This window comes from Echinops telfairi, unplaced genomic scaffold, assembly GCF_000313985.2.
Source record: "Echinops telfairi isolate 266 unplaced genomic scaffold, ASM31398v2 ScPeMD7_7410;HRSCAF=8448, whole genome shotgun sequence".
In the NCBI taxonomy this organism is placed as follows: Eukaryota; Metazoa; Chordata; class Mammalia; order Afrosoricida; family Tenrecidae; genus Echinops; species Echinops telfairi.
Genome location: NW_022111310.1, coordinates 14,616,152 through 14,630,955, shown reverse-complemented (window position 1 = coordinate 14,630,955; position 14,804 = coordinate 14,616,152). Strand labels below are relative to the sequence as shown.

At 41.5% G+C, this 14,804-nt stretch overlaps 1 protein-coding gene across 5 annotated transcripts in view; it reads right to left on the bottom strand.

Moving 5' to 3' along the window:
- Positions 1–263: 263 nt before the first annotated feature.
- MUSK (muscle associated receptor tyrosine kinase) overlaps positions 264–14,804 on the bottom strand; it is a 104,405-nt gene continuing 89,864 nt past the window's right edge. For all 5 annotated transcript variants that reach the window (XM_004710952.2, XM_004710955.3, XM_004710953.3 and 2 more), the window contains 4 exons: positions 8,716–8,917; positions 7,717–7,908; positions 6,466–6,614; positions 264–946 (listed from right to left, as the gene is read on the bottom strand). In XM_004710952.2, coding sequence (XP_004711009.1) covers positions 264–946; positions 6,466–6,614; positions 7,717–7,908; positions 8,716–8,917 — 1,226 coding nt within the window. The remainder of the gene's footprint in view (positions 947–6,465; positions 6,615–7,716; positions 7,909–8,715; positions 8,918–14,804) is intronic.

Below are 14,804 nucleotides of genomic sequence, written 5' to 3'. Positions count from 1 at the left end.
GCTCATTCAAGGATGGAACCAATGACATCCTTTGCTGAACAACAGGGAGGACAAATTTCCCCCTGGAAAAAGAAGAGCTGGCTCTTGTTATGGCCCATTGCTTAGCCGACCTTTGCCGTCAGGCCATCTGCAGTGGGCGTTCTGCATTGCCATCGCGTCTCCTGGCACAGCCACAACGGGCCCCCACTCTTTCCCATCTGCGTCGTGTTGGGCTGGTGGGGTCTGGGAGGAGACGGCGCTGTGTCCCCTGGGCGCCTTCCCTCTCAGACCCCCACGGTTGCTGCCGCCCTCTGGCACATGCGCTCCAGAATCCGGTGGATGCTGGGGAAGCTGGGCCGGTCGGCTGGCAGCGGGCTCCAGCACAGGCGCATCAGGTTGTACAGGTCCCGCGGGCAGCGCTCGGGGCAGGCGAGGATGTGGCCATCCCGCACGTAGTAGATGACCTCCTCGTGGGCCATGCCGTAGTAGGGCTGCAGGCCGTAGGAGAAGATCTCCCACAGCACCACCCCGTAGGCCCACACGTCCGACTCGGTGGTGTAGCGGTTGTAGAAAATGGACTCGGGGGGCATCCAGCGGATGGGGATGGCGTCATTTTCATTGGCCTTGTAGTAGTCGGCCGAGTAGATGTTCCTGGAGAGGCCGAAGTCGGCGATCTTCACCACCATGCTCTCGGCCACCAGGCAGTTCCTGGTGGCCAAATCGCGGTGCACAAACTTGCGCTCCGACAGGTAAGCCATGCCGGCGGCCACCTGCCTGGCGATGCACAGCTGCTCGGCGCAGGAGAGCGGCGGGGGTCCCGGACTGGACACCCGCACCCGCGCCACGTCGTCGCCGTGGCTCCGGGTGCCCGCGTTGTGCGGAGCCATGCTGCGCAGGAATTCGTTGAGGTCGCCATAGGCCATGTATTCAAAGAGGAGGCACATGGGCTTGCCGACAGCGCACACACCTGCAAGCAGGAGCACGGCCACGGTTAGGATGGGTTTCTCAAGGGACCCGGTGGAAAACCTAAGCCAAACCAGGTGCCAGGGGAGCCGACGCGGACGCCTGGGAATTCCGTGGGTGTCAGAGTGGGACAGGGCTCCATACCCCAACGGTTGGTATCGGAAGGCCACGGCCTTAGTCTACGCACCACCCAGAGCCTCCACAACATGAGGGCACGAGCCCCCGAGTCAGATGGGCCAATCAGAAAAGAGGGACCTTGGGTGAACAAGGCCATAGACAAACCCTGGTCCTATTTCTTTATCTAACCATCTCCTGTTTCCTTTCCCCCCCTTTCTAACTGTTAATTATTTTGTGGTTGTGGAAACCACATACAGCAAAATAGTTTCCTAAGAATGGATCCTTCAGCCATTTGCACACGTACTTTCGTGACATGGAGCACAGTCTTCCAGTTGTGGAACTGCGCTCACTGTTCTGTTCTGACTCCTTGCTCCCTCTTTAACTCGCACTCGCTGCGCCCCGCGATCCTGCCTGCTCCTTCAGCAGCTGCTGGCCTTCTGAGCGCGTGGAGAGAGTTCTTTCACAGAGCACATGCCCGAGGCAGCCCGCTTTTTATTCAGTAAGCTAACGTATCATTTGGTTTTAAGGTAACTTCAGAAATATGTTTGACTTACTTAAAAAAAAATTATCTCAGGATGATAATTTCAGGGGCACATCCACCCAGCATGACTCTAGAAACTCTGCAGTCCATAAACGTGAAAAGTTTCCTATTTATCTTTTAAGATTTCGCTTAATTATTACTCTGCTTAGAATGTTTTAGCTGGAGACCCTACCAGGATTAGCTTTTCCGTCTAGCATTGTACCTATCACCCTTTATTGTCATCTTCCATCTATTTGTACGTTTCTTCTGAGTATTTAGGCATTTTGAAATTAGAGTTTTGTTTTATTCTTCTTTAAGTTCCCCATCCCTTAATATGTCTGGAAGAAGAGGTGCTTATAAATGTTTAGGGAATGGATAGCTGCATTTGGTATGCAATGTAATTGCCCTGGGTTGTGATTTCCTTCTCTGACGAAGAAGAATTAGAAGGATGAAGTATATAAAGTTTGGCAGGAAAGCAAATAAACTCACAAAAAAATAAAGGAAAATAATCCAAGATTCTGAAATGAATATTCAGGTTGCTGCGATAAGACTTCTTAAAATTTAGGTTTTATGATGCTCACTTGTTGGAAAGAAAAAAACGATAACATGATTTTAGACTTAATACTAAAATGGCATTTGCAAACTAAACCCTTGCTATGTTTGGGAGAGGAACTGGGAAAGTTGGAATACGTAAATCAAAAGGGCAGGATTTCAGAACACCATAAAAATAGATTCTTAGATCTATTACTGTTTTCCAGGCAATTAGAAAAACCTAGAATCTCTGTTCACAAAGGATGAGAGAGAGAGAGAAAGGAACACAGGTAGAGCTTGTTTTATTGTGTTGCACTTTATGGTGCCCCAAAGAGACTGTGTTTTCACAAATTGCAGGTGTGTGGCAACCGCCCAGCGATCAGCTCCATCCCCACCATGTCTCCAGCAGCATGTGTACCCTTAGAGCTCACTCTGGGTCACATTTTGGTAATTCTCAGAGCATTTCAAACTTTTTTTTTGTAATGCTATTGCACACTTAGTAGATTAGAATGCAGCATAAACAGAAATTCTATATGTGTGTGACTCATTTTATTTCAATATTTTCTATACTGTGGTGGTCTGAAATTGGACCTATAATATCAACATTATCTTGGCTTATTGTGTAGAGGGTAGTTTTTAATCACAGGAACTCGAATGATCAGCATACGGATATGTCCTAGGGAAAATCAAAGGAATGGCAACATATTTCTCCTGGGCAGGTCTCATTTTGAACTGAAGTTGTTTAATGAAATATCTTACTCCCTGGTACAGAATATATTATACAGAAGCTTCATTCTTTGTGACGATAATGATCAAATAAAAGGGCAAGTCAAAAATACTGCTACAAAATCACAGACACATTCACTAAACAAAGGTGTGAAGTGACGGCTTTGCAACATATCCTCCATTGAGATCTGCATACTTCTGAAGGCAGTATTCCCATGCCTTTAACCCTCTCCCTTTAGCCCTCCCAGTATTCCCATACCTTTAACCCTCCACCTTTAATCCTTCCATGCCTTTAACCCTCCCCCTTTAACCCCTCCCAGTATTCCCATGCCTTTAACCCTCCCCCTTTAATCCTTCCATGCCTTTAACCCTCCCCCTTTAACCCTCCCAGTATTCCCATGCCTTTAACCCTCCACCTTTAATCCTTCCATGCCTTTAACCCTCCCCCTTTAACCCTCCCAGTATTCCCATGCCTTTAATCCTCCCCCTTTTAAAAATACCACATAAAAATAGCAATTTTAGCATCCTTCAGGAACTCAAATTGTGTTTCTTTTCAATGTTCTGGGGGAAAGAAAGCCTGAAGGTGCAAGATCCGGGTTGTCTGGTGGATGGAGTAAGGTTTCCCAGTGAAAGTCTCCTAAGAAAGACCTTGTTACTGTCAAAGAAAAAGCAACCACTGTCATGTTGGAAAAAATTTCCTTAGCAAACTTTCCTGCCTCTATATACCAGTGTAGTTTTCCATTAAAAAAAAACACCAAAAAAACTTCAAATAAGCTCCTGTGGAGTTTTTTCCCTATTCTTGAGAAAAATCTATCAAGATTACAACTTTTAATTCCCAGAAAAAAAGTCTCATCTCTCTGCCTTGAATTTAATGGAGTCAGCAGATTCCCTTGGCAGCCCCTGCTGAGGACGCCTTAGTAAGACTAAAAGACACGTGTGTGTGTATTCCTGAGACAACTGGTCTACGGTCATTCGCTGATGGCAGAAACATGTTTTTAACATATTTTGTTTGGAATAAACCCTTGAATGTTTGAACTGAATGCTAGTAGCAAGACTTTTTCACTTATACTCATACATGTGTGTGTGCATGCATACGTGTGTGTATGTGTGTGTCTAAAATCCATTGCTAACAAGTCAATTCTGACTCCTTGGTGTCCTGTGCCGAGTTTCTGAGACGGTAAGTCTTTATAGGAGCATACAGCCTAATTCTTCTCACATAGAGAGGTGGGTGAATTTGAACAACCAACCTTTGGTTAGCAGCTCAATGCTTAACTCACAGAGCCACCAGGGATTGGTCAGTCTATCTGTGTACCTATCTATATACACATACAATTTGCAATACTATATATGAGCAATTATATGAGCTTATGTAATCCTTTCTTTAAGAGCTCAAAATGTTTTATATAAGAATTCTAACTCTTAGTTGGGACTTCAAAGTAGAATAAAGTCCTGATAGGAAAGATTGTGTTTTGCTGACCTTTGTAACCTCAAGCTCCGTACTTTATATGTTTCATTAGAGGATCTCTATGCATATTTAATATGTTGAATGAATGGTGAATGTGTAAGAAAACCTCAAACCTTCTTAACCATGTCTTAAGCACCTCTTCAATAAATTCTCAAACTCAGTTTTAGTCATTTGCTTAACTGCCAGAACGGTGGGTAAGGCTCTACAGTTTATTGCCTTTCTCTTTTCTAAAATGCTGATCTCTACATCAGCACTCTACACATAGACCTACTTCCTTACATTTGTGCTTATAAAACTATGATACCCAAGGATTTCAATACCAGGGAATCTATTTTTAGAAGAAAACACTTTTTAGGGAGTGCCTGATAGTCCTATGGATCAAAGTAGATTTACTTTATTGGATATTAATTTAATTAATTTTACCATTATCTCTTCCTCTTTTGCGATCTTTTAAAAAATGCTACTAAAGTCCAAAAAACTGTGAGAGCATTGGAATCATGTTGGGAAAGATGACTGCTTTTACATATTTGGGTCTTATGTATATGAGACACTGAAATAATTTTAGCTACAGGTTTAACAGATAGTCATAAATCTGAGTTCTTCTTAGGAACAAAAGAAAATCTGAAAACTCAGTAATGGCTGTTAGAAACATGCTACCTCACACATCATAAACTTGCAAATCATACATTTTGTGTTCAATGCCATTTTAGGAATTCAGGATATTATAAAATAACAAATACCTACACGTGCCTTCAGAATAAACATTTTAAGAAGCAATAACAATTATCCCCCAAAAGGGATATATTTCTGTGTTCTTAGTGCAGAGCACGATCAAAAGCAATCTCTTTTTTTTATCTCTCTCAAGTCTTAGGATCACATTTTCTAGTCCAGATAAAGGTTAAGAGAGGCATCTCAGAAGCACTGTGATCACTTAAGAAGATGCCCAGTATTCCTGGTCATTGGGAAGGTGAGCATCCAAAGCACAACACAGTCCCACTGCTCCCACATTAAAATGGCAATGATCGTTTTCAAAGGATCGATTATAAAGGGATCATTTTTAAAGGGAGGGGTCAACAGGTGTTAGTAGGTCGTGGAGAAATTGAAACTCTACCCTGATGGGAATACAAAATATTCCAGGCATGGTAAGGGAAAAAGTTGGCAATTCTTTAAAGGATTGAGCACAGAACATGGTCCACCAATCCCAATTGGAGAATTGAAAGCAGAAACACAAACAGAGACTTACATACCAGTGTTCACTGAAGCTCGTTCACAATAACCCAAAGGGGGAAGCAATGAAAATGTTTCCCAACAGAAGAATGGATAAATAAAATGTGGTACTTACTACACACAGTGGAACGCTACTCAGCCACAAAGAGAGAGAGAGTTTGATGCGAGGGCAACATGCATAAACACGTGGTGTATGGCACTCAGTTAAAGAAGTCAGGAAAAATACTGCACGATATTGCTTAGATGAAACACAAATATATCCCAGATGAAATCATCATCATCGAGCCATTTCAGATGCATAGCAATTGACAGAGAGTTCCCTAAACTAAACTTTTCCAGGAGCAGACGGGCCAATCTTCCCCCTGCAGAGCAGTCCGTAGTTTTGAACCACCAGCCTTGAACTTAATAGCACAATACTTGCTTACCTCACATTACCACCAGGACTCCTACCAACCAAATATAGACATTAAAAAAGTATTCGTGCCTGACACGAGTGGACGGGTGGGGGAAAGGGATCTAGAGGCTTCAGAGTATTGAGTTTGTGTTAATGGTAGTTGGATAATTTGGGAAACAATTGTAAGAAAGGTAAACAACTTAAAGAATGTAATCACTGCCACAAAATTGAAATGGTGTGTTTTGTTATTTTCACCACACTTTAAAAAATGTGTTAGGAAGGATTCCATTTTCTTCAGGAAAGGCAGCAAAAATGGAGAGAAATGGGAGTGGGGAGGTTAAATGGCATTATTTATTAGACAATGTCCTCTAAGGAATGGGACAGGATGGATGGTCTGAGGACCTAAGCTTGGGCCACCAGGACCATCTCTAAGACCCAGGAGAAGCCTAAGTAAAGCCACGGATTAGGGCTGACGTGTAACGGAGGAAAAACTTAGGCAATCGCTGTTTCTGATCAAATAAACACCCTCTTAGATTATCATACCCAAGAGTTTCACGATGTTCGGGTTATCAAATTCCGCCATGAGGGCTGCCTCTCTCTGAAAGTCAGCTTGCATGTCCGCCGAGGCTTCTTCTTTGAGCATCTTTACGGCCACCATTGTGTAGGGTTCGTAGGGGAGTAAGCCTGGCGCCCTGAAACATAGATGTGTTTAGGATGAAAGAAACCGACGAGGAGGAGCCTTTACAAACCACATGCAGACATTTCTACCCTGCACTCGGTCTTCCTCAGACCGGAGAACCAAAGAAAAGTGCCGACAGCAGGAGCCGAGTAGTAAACCCCCGGGATTGTTTCCAGCATACGTTAAGTTTGACAGATGCATTATTTCTGAATTATGGGAATTCTAAAGTGCCCAGATCCAATGAGATGATCATTATTATTCTAGCCCTTTCATCCCTGGCCAGCAGTTAATTCCTTGAAGGTAAGGACTATATTTTACTCACTTTTATAACCTCCCCTGCCTCTCCAGAAGCTGATGTTGTATCTTGCCCCTCAGGAAAAATTGGGACACTTCTTTCTTTCAATTGATGCAATCTCCATACCAGGGGCACCACGAGTGAAGGCAAGGATGTACCCTGCCCATGGGCACTCACTGCAGGGTCATCCAGATGACCACCCAGCCCACATTCTGCCAACTGATTGGAGTCTATGGAGATGCAAATACACAGAGGGGACTTTTTCGTCCAGTTGACTCAAAAGTGCTATACTCTCTGGTGTTGGCTCGCATACAGAGCCTTATCACGAGTTCATCATTTTGCTCTGTTTGGGGAACATGGTTCCCTTTTCTGCTTTATCATTCTACAAGGGTCCATTGGGTCAGAGTTCTTAAAACAAAAGCATCAGGTGACAGTAAGCTTTAAATGAAATGAAAAATATTGCAATCGAAAATGGAAGAGAAATGGATTTGAGAATTGCTCATTGAAATGTATGATTTGAAATTTTTATTGAAAAATAAATATGGAGCTACTCTTAATTGTTTGCAATTTGAATGCTAGACAAATGAAGATATATTTTGATTTCTTATATTTTGATTAAGTGCATTAAAGTATATTCTCTCCATAGATGCAAACCTACTTTCCAGAAAAGAGGAAAATTTATTAAGATCCAAAATCTAGTACACAAGTCAAAGCATGATTCCAACAGGTCACCTAAGCTAACTATTATATACATCTAAGTGCCTTTTCAGATACAATGTATTTCAATGGAAAAAAATTTTTTTAATGTGGATAACTTTACCTTGCTTGAAAGACCCTTCCAAATGCCCCCTCTCCAATATCTCTCACATACTCAATGTTATTCCTGGGATATTCCAGGCTGAGCAACTTGGGGTTCAGAAGGAGTGGCATCCTCTGGTACATGGGGTTGGGGTGTAGCCTGTCCAGCAAAAGCTCAGAAGGAAGAGTGGTGAGGGTTACAGCTGCTGATTCTCTGCAAGGGAGATCCGCAATGAGTTCAGACTGTGGACTCAGACTTAGATGCTGAGAGACACAGCATCTAGGAGTGCACACACACACACACACACACACACACACACACACAATTACTAAGGGACTCAATAGTCCAGCAATTTTGGAGAAATGCAATGTTTTTGCTTGCTTTAGACTCCTGCTTTCTCGGGCATTTTGTCACAACAGAAGCAGCAGGAAGTGTAGGAAAGGGAAAGGGACTCGTTTTCTTTTTCCCTTCACGCACTGCCGTGGAGTCCAGGCCGACTCATAGCGACCCCTGGTGGGCTTTCAAGACTGTAATCGTGTAAGGGAGCAGAGAGCCTCAACAGAACCCAACAGATAACCACACCACCACCAAACCCAAACCAAATGCGCTGCCACGGAGTCAACGCTGACTCATAGGGACCAAGCCTCCATCCCCCATGGCTTCCTGAGACTGTCACTGTTGACAGGAACAGCACACCCAGTCTTTCTCCTGTGGAGCTGCTGGTGGTTTCGAACTGCCGACCATGCAGATCGCAGCCCAACGTGTAACCACTATGCCGCCAGAACTCCTCATTACTGTTTAGATTTTCCCTGTTGTGAAAACTAACACTGGGACATGGGACTGTGCAAAAGATCACCAATATTTTGTAAGGTCACAGCATGGGGCCTAAATTTTTATGCAGAAAATGCCATCAAGAGACTAGTGGTATTACATATAGTTCTCCTTCCACCCCTAAGTTCAATATTTACTATGTAGATTTAAAATATTGCTATATGTGATATGCCTTATTGAAAACCGTACCTTTTCTTACTTTTCCATTGTTTTCGTCTTCGGCAGCAGTACAGAATAGTTATGGTGAGAAGCACAAATATTGCAAAGCTGGACATGATAGAAATGATGACGGTCATGGAGTATGTGGGTGAGGCCGAGAAGGAGGAGGAGGAGGAGGAAGGCAAGTTTGGAATGTCCACACTTGGCTTTGAGGACATCATTGGTGGGAATGCTATAAGGAAGCAATGATAATTCATTTCACTCATTCTCAAACTTTTAAAAAAATCATTTTTTTGTATACAAGTCATCTGTGAACTAAATTTAAAATTTAAGAATACATGCATCAGGTTCTCTTTGGTTATATATCTTTTTTTTTTTTGGTTATATATCTTTAAAGTTTAATTCTAAGACTATCTCAAGGCCCAGTTATAAGTCAGTCTAGCTTTTAGAATAAAAAAAATTTAAACACGAGACTCAGTGAGCAGAAGTTTTTGCTTTGTTTTGTTGTGCTTAGTTTTCCCCTAACACAAGTACAGGTCTTGGACATGTGTGCTTCATACAGCACTGTGCTGCTTATAACCTGACAACAGCCATGGGAATCGTTGATTTATTGTATAAAATATGGTATGTTTTGATACTAGAGGCAAAGAGGGACTAGAGCTGAGACTTTATACATGTTTTCTTTTGATTACAAGAAGAATAAAAGTAATGGACGGAGATGATGAAAATATTGGAACACAAATCAAGAGAAGTTAGTTTATCTGAAAACCCAGCTCCTGTCAAACACCTACTAAAATGGCCAGTGCTTTAGCAACACAAGGTGGAACCGGCATGACTTGGCAAACAAAAGGTGCCGTGCTGATCATGTTTGTAGGGTGCCAAGTCTGTTGGACATCTACTGAAACATCTCCATCAGTAGTGAAATCTGTGGAAGGCAGAAATCTGTTGCAGAATGAAACGCCAACCTCTCCCATTTAGATGAGCTCCAGAAAAGTGGCAAGACAGCTGCCTGTCAAAGGAGGAAAACCCCTTGGAGGTGGAAAACAGGGCAGTTCCCTTCAAGGTCCAGCTGCCACAGGATTCATTGTAATTATATTTTAAATCCTCCTAGTAGATTGAGGAAAGGCAAAAAGAGAGATGCCAAGTGTTTTAACAATATAATTGGCAATAATGTTTTAATAGCTATAAATGAACTTTGTACTCTAATAAAACACAATCCAAACCAAACACATTGCTCTTGCGTCAATGCAACTGTGTAGGACAGAGCAGAACTGCCCTGGAGGATATGGAAGGCTGTAAATCTTGACCAGAGTAGAAAGCCTCATCTTTCTCTCACAGAGTAGCTGGTGGGTTTGAACTGCTGACCTTAGAGTTTTCAGTCTAATATGGAATCCTATATGCCACTGGGACACCTTACTGGACCAAACCCACTGCCACCAAATCAATTCTGACTCATAGGGACCCTGTAGGACCGGTAGACCTGCTCTTGTGTTTTCTGAGGTTGTAACTCTGTACAGGAGTTGAAAGCTTCCTCTTTTCCCCACTGGTCCCTATTAAGACAAGAATAAATGTTCTCCTCAAATATTTGTGTGTTACTGACAAAAATGATCTCATCTCAGACTACAAGATCATTCTTAATAAATTTAAAGAAGCAGACATTACCCAGATCTACTCTGTGATCAAAATGTAACAATATTAATAAAACTCAAAAAACATTAAAAAGAAAAAAATTATAAATTTGTTCAAAGACTAAAAAGGAACCATTGTTACAGATTAGAAAATAATTTTCTAATCATGTAGATGAGATTTGGTCAAAACTGTGCTCAATGACAAACCCATAGCTTTAATTACCTCCATGACATAAAAAAGTGAAAGTGAATACATCAAACATTTAATTCAGGACTTTGGAAAAGAAATAATAACTACAGAAATCAGAAGAGAGTGAGTGTTAAAGTCGCAGCCATATGAAAGTACAAACTAATATGTTAGAATACATGATCAGCAATGAAAAAATTGAGAAATAGATCAATAGTTGATATTTTTAAAGTAGTGGATCCAGTGGGATTTTAGCTTTAAAAAATAGGGCAGACACAAACATACAAAATTAGAATTAATGAAGATTTCTGATAATCCAGTCAAAGGTCAATAAAGAAGGAAGTATTATATTTTTAAATCATAAGTACAAATATAGGAACCTGTTAATTACCATATGTGAAGTATTACAACCAATCCAAATTCACTGCCATTGAATCAATACTGACTCAGCGCCCCTCTGTGGGTTTCTGAGACTGTAACTGTTTACAGGAATAGAAGGCCTAGTCTTTCTCCCACAGAGCTGCTGGTGGTTTCAAACTGCCAACCACGAGGATCGCAGTGCAATAGAGATGTAATCACTACACCACCAGGGGTCCACGTGAAGTATTAGACAGCAATACATAGCCATAAGCAAGAAGTTAGTTTTCAAAGTCATTGTAGAGTTATGAAGGCATTCTTTCAATTTTAGAAGAGATAATATTTCTATAGTTTAAAATATGTTCCAGTAAAACAAAATTCTTTCAAACTCCTTTCGGGTGTGACTATACAACTAATATCACCACCTGACCAAGTTAGGACAAAAGAAAAGAAAACAGCATACACCGATTACATAGAGTATACACTCAAAAAAATCCTTAGTAAATACTAGCAAACAGACTGCAATCATATAGAAAGGGAATAATGATTTAATAAGAAAGCGTATTAATATAGCACATGACAGTCAAAGTCAAAAGGAAATGTTTGTCTTAGTAGATGCTTAAAGCCATTGGAATCGGACTCCTGCCAAGGCAGACACTGCAGTGGAGCACCATGTGTGACTCTTGGTCCAGGTGGGGACAGAGGGGGGAACAATTCCGAGGTCTGTGGAGGCCGAGCGTGGTCACCTGGGAGGCTCAAGTGGTACTTGGACCTGGAAGAGCATCAGCATAGAAGTAAAACATCTGTGCGGGACGAATGTCAACCTCTCAACAAACGTCCGCAGCAAATCTGATTTCTAGAGTCCCTCTGTGGGTGCTGGGCAAGCTGGCCCGGTGCCCTTAGGACTAGGTTTCTGGATCCACCCTAAGTGAGTGGTGAGCGGTGCTGACATTGGACAGCTTGAGTTTCCTGCTCTTGGACATTGGAGACATCGCGCTTCCTGCTAATCACAAGTCCGAGCTATTACTGAAGGACAGGGAGAAGGGACTGTTTTAGTATCTGAATTTTATAACATGTGAGGGAGTATAATGAGATATCTACAATTGGAAGTCAAGTCATGAACAAACGTAAAGGTTATTTTTCTAGAGAATGTCAGAAAATAGAATATAATGATAGATTAAGTGAATAACCATAATGAATAAGTAAAATTTATTTTAAAGCACAAGCATTGTGTTTGGTCTGAGTAATAATTTTATTCTATTGAGTTTAAGTATTTGTTTTCAAGAAGCTTTGTTCTTGCTTTCTCTCCTTGTTTGAACATTTTATCGTGGGTTGAGTAAAATGTCCCCATTCATTAATTTGTGCACATTTTGTTTCATGAGATCACTTCCAATCCCCTCAATGCAACAGCACTCTTCTCATTTTCCACCTACGATCCCTTCCTGCCTTCTGAATTTTGTTTTAGGGCGAGCGCTACCCTCTTGGTCCCATAGAGTTGATGGTTCTGAGGAGCACATTCTTCCTCAGTGTCATTTGAGGGCTGAAAGGCAATCTCTAGGAGTAGGATCAGCTCCAGGTTCAAGGGTGATTAGGGCCAGAATTTCGGGTTCTACAATCTCTACCAGACCAGTAAGTCTGACCTTTTTATGAATTTAGACTTTGTTCCACATGTTCCCTCACAAGCATAGGATTCAGTAGTGGAACTCAGACCCCATCGAGTTCTTCTGGTCTAGTGGAAGCTGTGGTTTGTGCGCTTCATTAATCCTTTGGACTAAGTAGGTCCTTGCATCTTTTTTTAAGACTTCGTTGCTCCAGTTGGGAAGAGGCTAACAACTATATCACAGATGGCTCCATCAAGCTTTTAATACCCTCGTCACTGCTTACCACAAACGAGTAGAACATTCTATTTATGAGCGATGCTATGCCAATTGATCTGCATAGACCCAGAGTATGGTCCTAAGCTTTCAAACTCAGTGACTCCGTTTCTTGAGGTGTTCAGTTATGGATAAGAAGTTTGCCTGATTTTGTTCCCTGTCTGCTGTACTAGCTACCTGGGTATATTTATTAGTGATCCAAATATGTAATTACGAATATCTTCTGTCAAACCTATATATGCTCATGTTCATACCTGCTCACCTTATATATCTGTCTTTGTATCCACTAACAAATTATTGGCTCTAACTGTGAGTGCAGTGTGTGTGTGTAATAGTATTTACCTTTGTTACCTTTTACTCTGTGCATTGCCCTGTTTCTTGGTCCTCTTGCCCTGATCTCCTCCTTTTCAGGTACGATCTTTCTCTTCTAAGCTACTATATGTCTGCTAAATAGTTATTAATGTTTTCTTCCCTCCTCCTCTCATCCCTGGTAGCTAACACAGGTTGCTTTCTGTTTGTAAACCTTTTCTTGACTTTAGAAAGCAGTGGTCTCATACAATGTTTATCCTTTTGTGATTGTCTTATTTCACCCAGTATAATGACCTACAGGTTCATGCATGCTGTGAGATATTTCGTGGACTCAGCATTATTCTTTAATGTTACAACGTATTCTACTGTGTGTGTACTGTAGTTTTTTTAACCCATTCATCTGTGGATGGGCCCTTCAGTTGTTTCCATCCTCTTGCTACTGTGAATAATGCTGGGATGAATATGGGTGCACATAGATCTATTCGTGTCACTGCTTCTTGTGCTCTAGGATCTATACTTCATGGTGGGAATCCTATATCACATTGCATCGATCAGTTTACGTTCCTACCAGCAGTGTATCGGAGTTTCACACCCTCACTAGCATTTGTTATTTATGGGTTTGTTTGTTTGTTTGTTTTCCCCTTCCAATCATTGCAACGATTGCTAGGTAATGATAATATTTCATTATTTTATTGTTTTGTTACTTCTTGATTACTGCTCCCCCCCCACACACATACACAAAAACATTTTTATTGGGAGCTAATACAGATCATATCGCTCTATAGTTCAATCACATCATGCATAATTGCTACCTTTGGCCTACTTGCTCTTGCTTTTTCTAGAGCTACTTCACAACTCTTTGCTTTCACTTTCATCTTTTCTCTCATTAGTGTTGTCTCTGCCTCTGAACTTCAGGGGAGTTTGATTCAGTCGCTCAGCCATACAGTAATGTAGCCATTGAAGTCTACTGATGGGTCTATATAGGCAGACTATGGTAGCACGCATGCATTTAAATACTAAGCTGAGAAACAAACTCATAAGCACAGAATTATGAAAAAAGGTAAGTGTTACAAGAGTGTTAATAGGGGGCTTTGCGGACACTCGGGGCAGCATGGTCTTTAGCTTTAGGCACACTGAGTAGACTTCCTAGAAACAGTAAGTTTCAGTGAAATGTAAGTAGTAAGTGGGCAGCAGACAGTTGTGATGACATGTAACTCAGGAAATGCATTCCTACACATGTGTCCTGGTGCATGTGCTCAGTTAAAGTGATCAGTTTATACTATTTGGGGCTCATTTTCTGACTTGTACAAAGGACTTTATAAAACCTTTTCTTAAGATTAAGAAATCGATTTATTTGTACTGCTGAAAATCCTGTCAAATGAGTGTAGAAAGCATAACTATTTTTTCAGTGCTTTTGTTGTCTAATTTTGGATAAGCCCTCAAAAGGAAGCCCTCTCTGAATGTTTGAAGGGATGAATGAGTCAATGATTGAAGGATAACAAAGACCACAGTCACCCATTAACAGTCCAATCAAACTAAACATTGGCTGCTCAGATGACAAAGAACTGAGACATTTCTTTTTCATCCCCATTTGAGTGTAGCAATCTGACAGGCTGCAAGAATAGTAGATTTTCTTTAATAACTTGGAGTGACTCAACTGGAACCAATAACATTTTTTCTTTTAATACTTTAAGTCTTAGTCCTTGAAATAAGCTGGTAAAGTAAATCCCTCGCAAATTTTCAGGGCATTTAGCCAGGTGCAAA